General features: G+C 41.6%; 1 protein-coding gene and 1 long non-coding RNA gene across 4 annotated transcripts in view; one reads left to right on the plus strand and one right to left on the minus strand.

Moving 5' to 3' along the window:
* The window catches only part of LOC308472408, a 28,256-nt gene extending 22,303 nt beyond the window's left edge, over positions 1-5,953 (minus strand). The window contains exon 1 of one of the 3 annotated variants that reach the window (XR_013983450.1): positions 161-269. This is a non-coding gene — a long non-coding RNA (uncharacterized lncRNA). Of the gene's footprint in view, positions 1-160; positions 275-5,832 lie in introns of those variants that run through there. The other 2 variants (XR_013983451.1, XR_013983452.1) reach the window with 2 other exon arrangements.
* MEIKIN (meiotic kinetochore factor) lies at positions 205-17,105 on the plus strand (the record flags this gene model as incomplete). Its single annotated transcript, XM_080997248.1, has 13 exons — positions 205-388; positions 4,279-4,369; positions 4,793-4,871; positions 5,866-5,926; positions 7,478-7,618; positions 8,424-8,540; positions 9,174-9,210; positions 10,107-10,162; positions 10,925-11,019; positions 12,711-12,857; positions 15,004-15,129; positions 16,321-16,444; positions 17,062-17,105. 13 exons carry the CDS (start codon positions 205-207, stop codon positions 17,085-17,087), a joined length of 1,284 nt encoding a protein of 427 aa, XP_080853374.1. The 3' UTR covers positions 17,088-17,105.
* Between the last annotated feature and the right edge of the window lie 252 nt (positions 17,106-17,357).

Here is a 17,357-nt window from a genome sequence, read left to right on the forward strand (position 1 = left end):
GGGAGTAAACCACAGGAGCTTAAACAAGTTTCAATAAAGCCAGCAATCCACCAATAAGACTCTTCCCTTCCCTAAAGGTCATGGTTTTGGTTTTTCCTGGCATCTGTGCTTGGATTATATTTTACTTTTCAGAACCTCTTTTCTTAGTATTGCCTCTTACCGCTTTGTAGGCAGCATTGCTGTGAGGAAAAGCAAATAAAGAGGATGGACTGGGTGAAATTGCGTTCCTATTCCCGGAAGAGGCGGGCTCAACAGAATGTCCATTGTGCATCTCCTATCCCAGCTGCGGCAGCATCTGCTGCTGTAGGTAAAAGGAATGCTAAAGCCAAAGGGAGTCGGCTGCGCCTAGATCTGCTTTCTGGACCTCGGCAGGAATCTCATGTCAGAAGTAATTGTTCATGCAACTACCTTGTCCTTCCCCATCACATCCCTGTTTGTCTGGATTAATTACAATATTTATTGTGTCTTTGCGTAGTGGCACAAAGGCCCTAACTACTCTACTGTGTACTGTCTAAAACTGTGTAGGGGTGAGAATGTACTCTTAATGTAGTCACTTTATGTACTCTTAATGTAGTCACTCTTAATGGAAACACTTTATTGGTGAAATTGGTAGTGGGGAAGAGGGTGAGGTGTTTGTGAATGTGTTGGGGGCTTATCTCACCTGCTATGTCTTGATGAGTATTGTAGAAAGCCGCTTGGCCTGCTAAATGCATTACATGGGACACAGAGATGGGGCTCATTGCTTTCCTTAGTTTGGTTTGTATTCATAGTTTTTGTCACAGTTGCTCAGACCCTGACAACACTGAGCTCATTACTCCAGTATGTGCTCCTTCTGCAACACTGAATGTCAACAGTGAACTCGGTCCTGATGTCAGTCTTTACCATCCCAGCTAAAAATCACCAGCTGCAAATACAAATCAACTGTCCCCAGGGCACACAAGGATGAATCCTACCCTTTGAGCCACCTCACAGTGGAATCCGGTCTTAGGATGCAAGCACCATTGAACCTAGTGAAACTTCTCGGTAAACAGGCATAAGATTGGGTCTTGAGCCAGTTGCTGTTTTGCTTTTTCCAAGGTTCTCACTATTTTTGAAAGCAACACTCCTGTCACCTGATGTTTTTCCAAGCTGTTGAATCCCCACCCTCTCAGGCCACTTTCTAAATTTATGGTGCTTTCTGGGGCTCCTCTGCTCAGCGCCATTCTCTTACAGTGGGCAAAGACTCCTGTACGCAATTGTGTGTTCACATATGGTCTGCTGCTGCATGCTAGGATTTGTGGGGTGATGTAGTGTGCCCCAAACTGACATTAGAAGTCTAGTGGAGCAGTCCTATGTCATCTCAGGAGTAGGTTTGTAGTATTGTAGTGCTGAAACACCTGCATTGGCTGCCCATATGCTCCCAGACCAGGTCCAGCGTTCTCTTATACAAAGCCCTGATCAACGTGAGTCCAGGATACCATAATGCTTGCCTTAACCCTTATATACCAGCTCACTCACTGAGATAATTTGGAGAAGTACTGCTGGTTGTCCCCCATATTTCAGAAGCCTGATTGACTTCAACGAGAATTTAGGCATTTAGGATACCTGGTTCCATTCTGTGAACTCTTCCAGCCTAGATTATTCAGGCATTCTCACAGTTAATTTTCAGGCATCTCTTGAAGATCTTTTTATGCCAGAAGGCCTATGCAGCTGCTTAAACTTTTGAAGATGAGCCACCCATTTTGTGATTATTTTATATTTTTATGGTATATGTTTTATTGTACATGCATATTTTGTTGATACTTTATGTGAGGGAGTTTTCTATAAATATTATACATAGCATGCATGCATACATACATACCGTACATACGGACTTTATGCAAACAGAACACTGATGTTGCCATTCAAGAGTGGTGGTTCATCCAAGTCTCCTCTTTTGGAAATTTTTGATGGTGTTCACAATTATTTCCCCCACACCTGCAGTGGTTAGAAACAGCCATTTTTATAAATTGTGTGTGGGTGCCACTGACAACAACACCTGTTCTCATCTGTCGCCAAAATAATTTGCCCCTCTTGAAATGCAAAGAGCAGGTGGTAAATCTGAATATAGTTATGCACACTTAAGTCAGTGGTGGACTTTGGTCTTTCAGATTTCAGTGTCGCCTTGTGGGCAGCCAAAATTCAGCACCCCCCTTCCTCTCACCACCTGTTTGGCTCAATTCAGTACATCATAGTTGTGGTTCCCCCTATTGCGGTAGAACCAGTCATGCTGCCCTAAATCCACCTCTGCTTAAATCCTGTTGTTCCTAGAGGGATTTGCAGATTATTCTCAAATATTTTTGAAGTAAAGTGTTGCTTCATTGTGACATATCCCTCAGTCACATGACAAAAAGATCCTTGTTAGGGGGAGGAAGATAAAGACTAAGTATGGCTGCAGTCTTACCATATGGAGTATTTACCTGTGTGAAGAATAGGTGGAAATGTAACCTGTTGATGATTATTCTACCCAGTGCTTTTTTCTTGGGGGACGCAGGGGTACGCATACTCCTAAACATTTTGTGAATCTAGGTTTAGCCTCATTGAGGGGCAGTATTTCAATATGAGTAGGAAAATGAGAGCACCCCTAAACTTTTTTTTAAAGAAAAAAAGTACTGATTCTACCTAAACAGCTCTTAAAACTGCGCAGCAAAAGCCTTTGAACCAGATAGGCTTGGTTTACCAAGTGCATTAAATTGGACTGTCAGTAGGGGGAGCTTTTTGCCTTCTGATATTGTACTAAGTCTTGGGAGTATCAAGACTTGCCTTAATTTCTTTTTTAAAGAAACTGATAGCAAAACCTGATGAAAATTAAAAGGTGCAAAGGAGTTGTTCTTGCAAATCTCTGGAGACTGAGAGCTTAACAGGTGTCTTGATTTCACAGTTGTACTAGGACCTTCCTTTTGAGAGCAGAAATTCCATTATAGTGCAACTCTGAGGTTTTCTTTTGCTCATTCTTTGTTGACTTGCTAGAGTTGTGTTGTCCGTAGCCGATACACAAACGAAACAAATGTGGAGTAATCTACTGACCTTGAAGAGAATCTGTTCAGGGTGGGTTAACATGCTTTTTAATGCACCCAACTGTATGTGCACATGTCTTTGCTTTGTTTGCATGCCAAACTATGGTGTATCAGGGCTATGCAGACTCCTGAAGAGGATCTCACAGCTGCTTTACTTCCCCCAAGTCATTTTACTCCTGTACTGCGATGAGTTTGGGTTGGCTTAGCTTGTTGTACAAACCTAGGCTCATGGTTAAGCTCTTTCCAAGTAACCATGTAGTTACTGTGACATATGAACTAGTCTTGCATATATTCCCATACATACCTAGGCAGCCACACCAATTGCAGAGTGAGGAATGGCAGGCCAGCCTAGGCAAACTGTTTAATGGAGCATTCCAATAAATGATCCCGCAGTGAGGTTTAACAGAAGGGTAAGTAGGCCATTCACCCAGTGTTTAGCAATCTGCTAGGTGACGTGTTTGCCACCCTCCATTAAATGCAATTGCAGCAGGGAAGGGTGTTTCACCAAGCAGTTTAGCAAGCTGCACTTTGAAGGCCCTCTCCATTAAACCTCTCTTCAGCCATGTTTGGTAATCTGATGGGTAGATGGGAGCTTGCATCCAACACACCATATCCTTCAACCCTTGCCCCCGAGGTTTGAAAGCCCCATGGGTCACTTGAAGTCCCAACAATCAGGGCTTTAAAGGGAAACATTGCCTGGTGTCACTATGATGTCAGGTGGGCAGCATGGAGGGCGGGGACGGACTATGGGGTTTATGGGTGAAGTTTAAAGAATGGGGAGTTAACCCAGGGGGTTGGTGAGCAGGGGCAGAACCCCTTGTGTGTGTAAGTGTGTGTGTGTGCGTCTATGGAAATGTAAGTTGAGTGGCTAATATACACTCAAAGAAAATGTGCACATAATCCATGAAGAAGAAACTGTGTACATTCCCTGTTCAATATAAATAATCTCAAACAGTCATGGAGGAATGTGCATATCTCGGTTTGAATTTTGCACATACTCGGGGCACCAGAAATAATTACATTGAAGCCCTTCACTCAGCACCTGTATACAAGTTGGGTGAATGCCAAACAACTGTGACGTCTTAACACAAAGAGATGATTCTTACTCTCTCTTTACAACAGAGCAAATCCTTTGGGTAAATGTAGGACTTTAGGTTACTATCAATTTATACAGTTTATACAATTTGTTCTGTTGGATCATAATCCTGTGTTTGGCTAAACATTCACTTTTTTCTCCCTGTAGGACAAATTGGAAATGCCTTTAAAAAGGCATTGCCCAAAATTCAAGAAGCCTCTGGGGTGACCCAGATGGACTGTCTTTCAGTGGAACAAAGGTATAGATTCCAGTTATTCTATTATTGGATCTGGGGGAAGGTCTTGAGTACTTGAGGCCCCATAGATGTTGTTGGACTACAAATCCCATCAACTCTGACAATTGGCTATGCTGATGGCTTGGAGTCCAACAACTTTTGGAAAGCACCAAGTTCCACACCACCAGTCTAGAAACTGTCAATATGATGATGCAATTCAGCTTTAATTGTATTTATAGGCGTTATGGCCAGGACAGGAAGGACTTGCCTTGTTTTGAGCAACATCCCCAGAGCAATAATAATGCCAATTTCTGTTGTCAGTGTGTTGGTTTAAATTCAAATTAAAAGAAATCATTCTTCTCAGAAATTCCAGATATCAGAGTTGGTTTGAAATTGCCTATGAAAAATACACACCCATATTTGTGCTGTATTCCCCCCCCCCCATAGCACTGAATTAAATGAAAATGAAAACAGAAGCATGGAGGTGAATAAAAGTATCAATAAAATGGGCACTGCTGTATTAAAGGTATGTATTTAATTGTTAAACCTCTTAAATCCCAACAAATCTATGTACTACTAGTAGGGTAAAAACGAAAGACTGCTGCACCTTCAGAGTCCAGCCAATCAAAATACATATACAGTATTTTGTATGCAGCCAGTGGTGTGTCATGGAGCTGGTTTGCATATCACACTAAGCCAAAATCACAATTAAGCCATGCTAGCTCCTAGGCAGCATGGTAAGTGGTCAGGGATGATGGGAGTTATAATTCAAAATATATGGAAAGCACCAGGTTGTTTCTGTATGTATTCTGTGGTTCTGACTTTAAAGTGGGGGCAAATCCATCTCTCTGAGGTACGTGGAAATATCCAGGTTTGCAGTAGTCACCAGCATAATTAGTGTACCAGCCTCTCTGATTGCTGGGAGAATTTTAGTGTGGAGGAATATTAGAAGTCATACTGTTTCAAGTGGTTGGTGTGGAACAGATGAATTGTCATAAAGACCTATGAATATTGTCCAGGCAAGTTCATGGTTATGCTCTATTCACATTGACTTGGATAGTGGCTGGAAATGTGCATCAATCACAATGAAATTTATACAAGTTGACAATACCACTATAGAGGTTCAATGCCCAGGAAATAACCACCATATGTGTTCAGCTTTAAATTATTCTCTCTGTCATGTTAGTCTCCACACAGTACCTCTGATCTTAACAGAGACTGTGCTTAGAAGAAATTCTGGGGCTTTGTGGTGAATGAGAAATTCTCCCATTCTGCTTGATGACCTTCTGCAGATGAACAATTTACATAATTTAAAATTGCTTCCATGTGGCCACTGATAATACATTTCAAATCCAAGAGTTGCTCTGATCAATGTTAAGGAATATTTTGTTAATGACAAAACTGTGCAGAACTATTTCTTTCTGAGAAATTATTTTCATGAATTTTGTATGGTCATAAGGGAAATCACAGTTTTATCTACGTCATACCTTGTCATCTGCATCTTTCACTGTTGTTCTTAGGATTCTTTGCATTTAAGCTCTGCAAGTAAAGAGAGTGTGAGATATAGTGAAACTACATCAGGTGAGTATGCTTAAGCATACTGGATCAGGAACTGTATTCTTCTAAATATTATTCCAAGTTCCCTAATGTGACTAGTCCTCATGTTAATATTTTAGTTCCCCCAACCCAATTTTAATTCCCCCAACCCAGCTCTGTGGCCAGTGCTGAAGCTTTCCTCAGGAGCAATTCATATCACTAGTGTTTCTTGTTCAGCCTTCTACATAAGAAGAAGAAGGGCAGGAAAAAAAATGAATTATTGGGTGAACAGGAGTGAATAACCTTTGGCCCTTCAGATGTTGCTGAATTACAACTCCCATAATCCCATAATCCCTGAGCACTTGGACTGCTGGAAGTTGTAGTTCAGCAACCTCTGGAGGGCCACAGTTTCTTCACCTCTGATCTAGAAATACCAGTGGGTGTTCTAGATAGCTTTGCTGAATGCTTGGGCTTCAAGTTGGTGCTAGCAGCATTGGTTTAGGTCATGTACTTGGTTATGTATTATAACTAGAGATTTGCAGACCTTTAAAAAAAACACAGAAAAACGTTTTTCCAGTTTTTTCCTATTTCCGAAAAATTGGAGGAAAGGTTCTTCCCCCCACTATTTTTTCTTGGGGGGGGGGGAGCAATTCCAGGCCTTCACATCACTAATTATAACAGACTTCTAAAAATTCAAGTAGATTTTGAGCACCAGTCTGTAGACCAGGATATAACTTTTAATGCCTTGCGGATCTGTATAGCCCAAATATGTGGATAATAACTTAATATTCATTCCCATCAACAATCCTTTTAATTGACTACTCACAGTGGCTGATGGCACCTAAGTCCTAGTCTTATTTCCACCCTAATCATATTGTGCACTTTGGGTCATTTGGTCCACTGCCCATCTGATGAAGAAAAGGGATCGCCAGTTACTTTGTTGAAATCCTCAATATTCTTATGAAAAATTGTTAATATATTATAAACCTGTTCTGTTCAGTTTAATTAACCATTTTAAACCATGGCACTACATAGAAGTGGTGCTGTTTATCATTTCCAGGATACCTACAGAATTTCTTTTATATAGAATAAATATATTACTGTTATGATGGAAGCTGAACATTGCATGTATACTGAAACAAGTGCAGAGGTTTGAGTATTGGACTAGGAGACTATGGTTCAAATGCGCTTTCAGCCATGAAACTCACTGGGTTACTTTGGCCCAGTTGCCATCTTTCAATCAAACCTCCCTCACAGGGTTATTGTGAGGGTAAAAGAGGGATGGAAAGAACCATGTGGATGTATGTCACCTGGAGCTCCTTGGAGGAAATTTAGGACATGTAACGTAATAATAAATGAAAACTAATCCAATTGAACCTATTACTGTTGCTGTTCTCCATCCTTCTCTCATGTGGCCTGCCTTCTGTTCACAGGACTATATTGTATAACCTATTGCAACATACAGTCTTTTTATTTCAAACTGAAACCCAGATCTTAACATTTGTATGCATTTATAGGTGCCCAGCATATCAGGGTACCTGAATGAGCACTTTAAGACTGAGCAGTGTCCTGATCTCATTTTCCCTTTATTTCCAGGAATGACTTTACCCACAGGTGTTTCACATTTTCTGCTGCAGTGTTTGGATGAAGAGTCTTCTCTGTGCTCTAATACAGAATCTAGTGATGGAGCAAGTACTTATTCATCACCTGAGATATTCAGAGATGAAAACACATTAGGTATGCATGCTTATGCTCTACATGTGGGAGTGACCGTTTGAGAAAAGCATGTGTGCTCTCATCTATATTTTTTAGTTGCAGAATGTATGGCAGAAATTGGGAACCTGTGGCCCTCCAGATGTTGCTTTCTTTTCAGCCCCAGCAAGCATGGCCAATAGTCAGGGATCATAGTATCTTAGAATTTGTAGAGTTTGAAGGGATCACGAGGGTCATCTAGTCCAACCCCCTGTAATGCAGGAATATTTTGCCCAACATGGGGCTCAAACCCATGACCCTGAAATCAGGGTCTAGTAGACTCATGGTCTACTGACTCAGCTGTCCCAGAGAGGAAAAACATTTGGAGAGCAGTTGACTCCACATCCCTGCTGTAAGGCCTGACTACATTGCATTTTTATTTGCTTAATCAAGCCCATCACATAGTCAAGTGGGGAAAACTTTGCTAATTGATTGTTGCCAAATGCCTCTTAATTTGGTCAGAGAATGACCATTTAATCCAAGGCTAGAGTTCAGAGTGTCCTTGGCAATTCTTGACCTATACTACATTTTTTTGATTGGCTTAACCCCAGCACTGGGCAATCAACCATGCATCGATTGCTGAACAAGTGCTTCAAATTACATTCTCAATTATTGTTTGTAGGGAGGGGATCTAAAGTCTTTACACTTTATGCCATAATAAGCCAACTGAAATCTGTGGAGGTTCTTCAAGAGTGATCAGCTTACAAATGCAATGTTAGCAAACTTAGCATTGTAGAACTTCAAGCATTTTAGAAAGACGGTAGCAACCATATTGTGTTATGTGTTTTAGAAAAAAGCACTGGTCCAGAAGAATGCCTTGGGCACAGGAATTCAACCCTCTTGGATACCAGCAAAGCCATCAACATAGACAAGATGCCACATGTGCCAAATCTTTCACAGATATTGGGTAACCTTGAACATGTTACATAAATGTTTGGTTGCCAGCTTGAGTTTAAACCTTTCTTTGATGCAAAGGGCAGCAAATGTGGGTGTCGGGAACTTGAGTTGGTGCTTCCACACTCCAAGTGGCAGAGTTGGATGTCTGGAGATAAAGCAGCTTGATGATGAGACCATGGGAAGACTAAAATGGTTTGAAAAGGAAAGATTAAGCATCCTAGACACGATTGGTCAAGCTACAGGGTGGGGCAAATTCGTATATCCTTTTCTTCAGTCCGTCTCCTGTGTCAGACCAGCATCTATTCAGGGCTCCCCCAGCTGCCCAGCGACTTACTATGACAACTTCATGGTTAGCTCCAGCACCTATTTTTCTTGGGGAAGAAGCACTCGGAACAAATGTCAATTTGTTTTTCTGTGAATTGACATTTGTTCCAGTTCAGGGCTAAACAGCTGATTTTCCCGGGGAAAGCAAGGGGCAAGCAAAAATCCTCTTGGACCCATGCCTTGAAAGCACAGGACAAGCAGAAGAGCTCAGACCTGTGCTTTCTGGGCATGGGGCAAGCAGAGGTGTGGATGAGCCCTATGTTGTGCTGTATTGCTCTAGCTTACCTTGATCACACTCTTCACATTTGATCTCTTCTAGAAACCACTTTAGGAAAAAAAGACCAGAGCATTACAAGGTAATACCTAAGCAAAATATTGTTACATGCCACCCCAGTCTCTGAGCGGTGTGAGATTCCAGGGGTTCCAGGTGCTTGCCCAGGGATTGTGTTTCTAAAGAAATGAGCCACAGCGGAGACTGTGATGTCTTTAGGGTATACGGTTTATTTACACATACTGTATATACAACCTGAGTCTACGATGGAGGGGTTCAAAGCATTAACACTCCAAAAGGTTCTTGCCCCTCCCATGGCCATAGTCTTGGATGCCTGCAGAAATCAGCCATCACCCTCTGGTCAGCTTGCTATGTTTAACAGACTGCCACTTTTCTCTCGGGCTTGTTGACACAGCCAACAACTATTTTTTCTCCAACCGACGTCATCCCCAACTGCAATCCTAAAAACAACTGCTCTCCTTCCAGTTCTAAAACTCTACTTCAGAGGCTTTTGTCTTTCTAGCCAATTATGAGTTGAGAGAGGGGGTCGAGTATCTGACACCCAGGAATTATAAGCAGGGTCCAGGAATTAGAAAGGGAATTCAGGCACCCCACAAACGCATAACAATATTTTTTTGTGACTGCTCTCTTTTTTAGAGACAGTATATATGCAACTGCTTGGAGTAATGACTCTGATTGTGGCAGCTACATAAAGCACTGCCTTCGCCATGGCCATTAAGAAGCAACAGCTGTAGCCAGGGAAATGCCCTCTCACAAAGAGAACACATTGGTGGAGCATCCCATTATGGCAGAATTGAAGATATTAATTGGTTGACTCATTAGCCAGTGTATTTTCACTAGATTTGAAGTGATATTAGCCAGTTAGGAAAGAAATCACTTGGATCTTAATGGAAATTTTGTGAGCAGCTAAGCATATAACTACTTTCTTACTTTCGCCTTTTTATTTTCTTACTGTGGCAGGCTATCAAAGCAGAAATCACGTTCTGAATTGACAGATGTTTCTGCTGTAGTTGCAGGTAAATAATGTTATTTAAAACAAACAAGTTGCAAGTTATGTGACACGACTAGCAGATTTGTTTTTGCTGTGTGCTTTTAAAATAACAAGTTCAGGCCACAGGGCCTGTGTATAATGATGATCCTGAAAGGTTGCCCCTCTTTGCCTGGCTTGGTGGCCCTCCTGGCATTGAAATTCCTTTAACTCAAACAGCTGCAGAGCCGAAGAAGAGGTGAACATGGAAGCCAGCACTAAAGCAGAATGAGGGAAGTAAACATGCCATTGCCTCTTCCTCAGTCAGGCAATTAGAACACTGCAAGGCATGGCAGGAACACTGACTGCAAACAGGGAAAATGCTGGCGGTTATTGAAAACAAAACGGCAAAATACAGTGGCTCCTCCTGGCTGCAGACTGCACCCCAGTCCTTCCTGGTTACCATGGCAACTGTGTTTGTGGACTCTTGAAAAGTGATTCATCCAGAGTAGCTCACCCCCACCCCATTTTCATACTTGCAGACACACATACTGTACCATTTAAGAATCTCATTCCACTAAAAAAAAGGGAAAGAAAGAGAAAATTGAGTGAAAAGGACAAGCCACATAGTGTTAAGGGGTGGTTAAAAGCTCAGAAATTGAGGCCGAATGAATGGCTCTGCAGATCAGCCAGTAAATGACTGCAGAACAGCCCATGACCCCCCAACTGCAGCACAAAATTGAGACAGAGAAGTAGCTGGGCCAATTTGCACAGTCAAATTGAAGAATTATTTTTCTTCCTGTTTTCTCAGGGAAACAAGTGTGCAAAATTTTGCCTGCAAAGGAAAAGACACCTGAATTGCAATCTTTTGGAGCCTCCTTATTGCCTCAAAAACAAACAAAAAAGGTGACGAGTTTAATGTTCATAGGTTGCTATGTGTGAATTGGGATAGTGGTGTGGTGGACAACTAACTGTAGTGACACAACCATGGAAAGATAGCTCGGTAGAGTATGAGACACTTAATCTCAGAGATGCCTGCATTGTAGGGGGTTGGACTACATGACCCACATGGTCCCATCCAACTCTACAATTCTATAATTTTATCCATCCTACCTATAGATGAATCTGGATAATAATCTCCAGTGTGATAATAATCTCCAGTTGACTGTAGTCCTTTCATTCATTTTTTTAAAAATCCAGTAAGGGATCATCATGGGTTTACTGGGGATGGGGCTGTAGTCCTGGCACACTTCCTGGCCCCATCTTTAGATGAGCATTCTGTTACCCTGGATCAGTCACCCTGCCCAAGGGGCAGGGGCAAGAGCTCAAGCAGTAATCACATGACGGCAGCTTAGTGCCAGTGATGAGTGAAGGGGGCTACACTTGATGTTACAACTTCAGAATAGGTCATGCTATGGTGGCGCAGTGGGATTGTTAACCCTTCCCCTGCTTGCTGACTCTGCTCTCACAATTCTTCCTTGGTCCTCGCCATGCACTTTATGGGTCAGCTTTCTGTGTTCCATTGTAAATTGAATTATTTGGGTGGATAATGATTAAGCACCTCTTGTTTTCTTTCTTTTGAAGTTGGATTTCAAGTTGACCTTGTGGAAATCATGGAACATCCAATTATAAAATAGCAGAATTAAGGTTGTCCCTTCAACCTGTCTTAAATAGCCACCCAAATAAAAGTGTTCTGGTAACTTAGGCTCTAAATTTGGTAAACCTTTGGAGAAGGAAGCTGCTATACCTGAGGCATCTGCAAAAGAAACTCACTGGGCCCTAGTGGTACAAATTCAGTTTTTTCATATATTATAGAAAGGTGCTCCCAGCTTATCTTTCAACTAAGCTTTTTACATAATATGAAACCACTTCCCATCTAGAATCACTAGTCAATGGCTATTACTTGTTCTTCTAAGTGGGTGTGGCTATCTTTTCTTCTGTGTAACTCCTTAAATAGTTGACAGTGTGAGTTCAGTGAAAAGGCCAAAGTAGAGGGGAAACCACTCCCTTGCAGAATTTTCCTTTTACAAATATGTTTGTGTGTGTGTGGTCTTGATCAAAATAAAGGGTGGCTTCTGTTCATGATGAAAAGAAAGCTATTTGTTAAAAGAAAAAACTGTGCAAAGACAAGCTTCATAACAGATATCTAGATTGCTCCTCACATTGCCCTTTTGGCCTCACACTGAGATTTTGGAATTGGGAATTGTTAGTGTTCTGTGCTGAGATCATTTGGAACGAATCTCATGTTTTTAGTGAACATAAAATGAGTCAAGCACTCTATTGGCTGGCCGTCTTCCAGGGACTGTCATGTGATCCTAGTCCTAATGAAGTATAGTGCAGCGACTAAAACCTTGATTTAAATCTCATCTCTCCTCTGCCATGAGATTACAAGTTGGCCTTCAGCAAGCTGCTATCTCTTTCTCCCTCCCCTGCAACATGAGGATAATAAGTGAGAATTTCATCATGCTATTGTTCATAAGAATTACTGAGATGTATACAAAGCGCTTCAATTGCTCAAAATGCTGTCTAAAACACTTTTAAGTACATCCCTTACAAGTGTTGATGATACTACTATACAATTCTTCATGTTTCTGTAGACTAAAGATCAGCAACCCAGGAAAATGAAGTGCACAAAAAGAGTACTGTTTTCCTCATCCTCATCCTCTCCTTATGTATTGGGTCCAGCCAAGTTTTGCGGAATCGCAGCTGAAACCTTAGGCTCTGCACAGCCAGGTACTGGCATGGTAAGTTGTTTTCAACTGCTAAGCTTTAAGTGAATGGGGAGTGCTGCACTTGGGGGTTAGAGAGCTGCTGTAAGGCTAAGAGATGCAGAAACAATACTGAATGGTGCTATGGGAAATTACAACACAAAAGCTGGCAAAAGACAAAAGTGGCACTAGTTAAACTAGGTGTCTGGAGACCTGAGGTCTTTGGGATGTTGTTAGACCCCAGCTCCCATCGTCTCTAACTATTGGACACACTGGCTAGGGCTGATGGGAGGTTGGGTCATGTTAAATAATATGGATGAGCCTTTTGTGGTCTATGGGTTGAATTGGACCCATAAACCCTCTTCAAAATTGGGAGTCTCTCTTCCCTTTGGCATGGTTCCACTGATAGGTGTACTTAGTGTTCAGGAAACAGGAAGTAGTGCTTCAGGTGGCTTTTCCATACTTATCTTTTGCCCCCTGCTTTCTAGGTGCAGGTCTGGGCTTTAAAGCTCAGTGTCTGAGCACTCCCCCACCCACCCACCCACCCGCCCACGCTTTCCCCAGGAAAACTCTCTCTTTAATGCAGAATCAAAACAAATGGCAATTCAGGTTTGGGGCAAATTGCCATTCGCTCTGATTCAGTGATAAAGAGTAGGGCTTTGCAGGAAAAGAACTGGCGCAAAAATAAAAGTGCTTGGATGGGGAGCATTAAAGCACAGACCTATGTCTAGAAACACAGTACAAAAGGAAGTCTGGATGAGCCCAGAGTCTTCTCAGACATGTTCACTTGACATTTGCTTTCAGAATGAATTCAGAGTATCCTGCGATACAACCAAAGCAGTCTGTTTACAGGAAAATCTGGTTATCTGTTTAAAATGGATTTCTCTCTTATAAAGGAATTCAATTTGGAAACTGGATGGGCTGCAGGTGGATGTTTTATATGAAGGAAATTAAATATTTTAAAATTAACAGCAGAACAGATTGCTCTTGCTATTTGCTTCTGATAAACTTTTATGTCTGTATCGGAGAGCAGTTCCAGAGTAGTGAACATAAGAAACAATAAAGCGCTGTTAACAAGTGCAGCACTTCTACAGACAGAAGATTTAGAGTTTAGCAAAATAAGCTCAAAACAAATGTAACCATTTGCATTTATTTCCAAGTGAATGATACAATGCAATGAAATGTGTTTATATTTAAAACATCAGGGTCTTGGTGTTGTTGTTTGTATCAGTTTCAGACGGCCATTTTCAAACCAGTTTTGTGGGCCAAAAGCTATATCTCATTTATCTGCAAAATTTCCTGGCTTTTGAAATGTTTCTCAGTACTGTATGTGCTAGTAGCTGTTTTGAAATCTGGGGGCCACTTTAGGCAATACCTTTCCTGTGTAGAAAATAATCATCATGCAGGAAGAAAAGTACTTGCATTCATATAAAAATTGCACATATATAACCGTTGCGGTTTCCAAATATGTGGCAAAATAGATGTCGGTACTGGTGGCCAGAGTGTAGGGAAAAAGCTGTACATCTCCACTTACCTGTTGTTCAAATCACAAACTAATTTCTTTTCTTGCTTTTTACTATTTCATTAGTATTATTATTATTATTATTATTATTTATTAAACATGCATCTCTTAAGATACACAAAAGGCTTAAAAGAGATAGGGATTGGCTTCGTGGTAGTGTGTGGATTTCACTCTCAGTCTACTCTGTTCAATGTGCCACACTAGCTTTTTTTAAAAGGAAAGGAAAGAAAAGAAGCACAAACAAACTGTAAGATTGCCTTCATTTGCCTTATCAGTAGTTTAGGTCATCCTGAAGACAGGTAAGTATATATTCAGAGATTCTCAAGTATTACACTAAATGTTCCGCTCAGTTCAGAAAAGCAGTATGCATGTGTCCTTTTGTCTTCCTTCTGACAAACAACTGCAGTTACCGGTACCCCCTAGGGCTATAGTAGTGTGCTGGGAGAAAGAAGCTGAGTGACCTGTGACAGTCTGACAGTCACGTACTGAAAAAAAGAAGGCTAATTGTCATTCTTCCTCATGACTCAGACAGGCTGTATATGCAAAGTATAGGATGCCAGGAGGGGACTCATTTGAAAACTTGCTTGAACTTTTATTTGAAGGATCTTAGATCCGTATTAATGAGAGTGCTGTACATTTTTTTGTTTTGTTTTGATATAGTTGGACTCTTCATCAATGCATAAAGTCTCACTCGGTGAAGCTTCCTTGCCAAGCACAGGTCGTTCAAATGTAAATTCAAAAGAAGTCATTCCTGCTTCCCTGTCTCCAGAAAGTGTTATTCATCAGGTTATATCTCTATTATATTTTTCCCTTTGCGGCAGTGCTAACCAAACATACTTAGGAGTGTGTGTGTGTGTGTGTGTGTGTGTGTGTACATACTTTTAAATAGACAGGGCAGGAGAACATGTCAAATGATTCCAAAACTCAAAATTGCCTATCTATGGTAGGTGAGGACGGGATATTTAAATAGAAGTCATGTTGTGAGGCCTGTCCCAAACCTGTTTGATTATACAAGCAGCTGCCACGAAGAAAGTCCAATGTGAGCTGCATTTAAAAAATAAAAAAGCACAAGCAAGAATACGCAGTACTTGGCCACATCTTACTTATTTTAAACTTTAAGACAATGCACTTTTGCTGAAAAAATAGCAGAACCAGGGTTTTTTTCCACCCAGAGCCTGTAGGGGGTGAAAAGAGTATGTTTGTAGTGAACACATTTAGGGCACCTTCCTGTTGGCGGAATGTCCTACATAACATGGCTTTTTCCAGATATTAAAATTAGAACCATAGTTTAGTGTTATCGTTAATGAGCAGCACCAAGCCTTGAGCTTGTGAACTCCCTTCTCCTTTTCCTTTGGTACAGCCTAAAGGGGACTGGATGAGGGGATGTGGGTGGCACTTTGCTTTTAAACCAACCATAATTCCTCATTATGTTCAAACTCAAGAGTTCTCTGACTAGCATAAATGATGCTTTGTCAGGATCATAGAATCACAGAGTTGGAAGAGACCACAAGGGCCATCGAGTCCAACCCCCTGCCAAGCAGGAAACACCATCAGAGCACTCCTGACATATGGTTGTCAAGCCTCTGCTTAAAGACCTCCAAAGAAGGAGACTCCACCACACTCCTTGGCAGCAAATTCCACTGTCGAACAGCTCTTACTGTCAGGAAGTTCTTCCTAATGTTCAGGTGGAATCTTCTTTCTTGTAATAGAAAGAAGGATCAAATATGATTTACAATCCTGACTTTCTGTCTAACTGTTTTTGAACTCTTGAGTTTCCTGAGTTAAGATGCAAACAAAGGAACTCTGCTTTGCTTAAGTGGAAGCAAATGCTTCCAGGTTCTTCCTCATGGCCACTCTGGAGGAGAAAAGGGGAGAGGGAGCATGGGAGCCCAAAGCTATTGGTTCATAATTCAGTGCTGCATCAAAGCCCAGTCTATGCCTCGTAGGACGGCCTAAGTTTTGTTCCATTTCTTTCAGTGTCTACGTAACCCTCCAGAAATCTGCTGTATCATTAAAGCTTCACCAGGATCTAGACCACTGAAAGTTCTCCAACGCCCACTGAAAAGAAAAAGAGTGTTTCCCCCACCAGGAGCAACTGAAGGTAAAGCAGGACAGGGGATACAGAATATGTATTTATTGTGAGAACCCCTTACACAAGGAAGAGATTTGGGGTGGTTGTTGTTTGTTGTTGTAAACTGTTGAAGCTCCTGTTTTTGACTGAAGGAATCCTTACTTGTAAGTATAGGTTGTGCCACAAAACTTCCCTTCAGTTTGAATCTACAAAACAAATTGCTGGGGATATGAAGGACATTGGGCTTGGACTTGGGTTCAAAGCCCAGCTCAGCCCAGAACCTGCCAGGTCACTGGGCAAAATATGATTACTCAAACATTGTGAGAGATGTAGCTGAATGGTAGAGCATCTGCTTTGTATGCAAAAGGTTCCAGGGTTCAACCCCTGGCTTGCCCAGGTAGAGCTGGAAATGTCTCTAGTCTGAAACTCTAGAGAACCACTGCCAGTGTAGATGAGATGCTTTCATGCAGAAAGAAGATCCCAGGTTCTGTCTGGCACCTCCAGGCCAGGTTGTAGATATGATGGTGGGTCTCCTGGGTGGCAGAATCAGGGAGATTGGATAGCTCTGTAAGTCAATTAAAGTGATATGTTTTCTTCAAAAAGTGAAATTGAAGTTAATTCCCAATGCAAATTGATTTCTTTTTCAGATATTATTACCAGTTCAAAATACTAGATCTACAGGAACAATAGGTAAGTACTGCTGCATGTAATGTGGGGTAGGGGAGAGAAAGAGAGGGTAGCACCTTCTAGAAACCTCAGCAGCATCCTTCTTAACCTGGGGCCCTCCAGGTGTTGTTGGACTCCCTCCCAGTTCCCATCATCCCAGGTAGCATGGAGGAAACTAGGTTGGGGAAGAAGCCTGCCCTGCAGCTGTATTATATGGGCAGTGAGTTCAGTAAAAAAGAAAAAAGAAATGGACACCTAAGTCCTATCTGAACGAATG

Source organism: Podarcis pityusensis (assembly GCF_964106645.2).
Source record: "Podarcis pityusensis genome assembly, chromosome: 2".
Lineage (NCBI taxonomy): Eukaryota > Metazoa > Chordata > Lepidosauria > Squamata > Lacertidae > Podarcis > Podarcis pityusensis.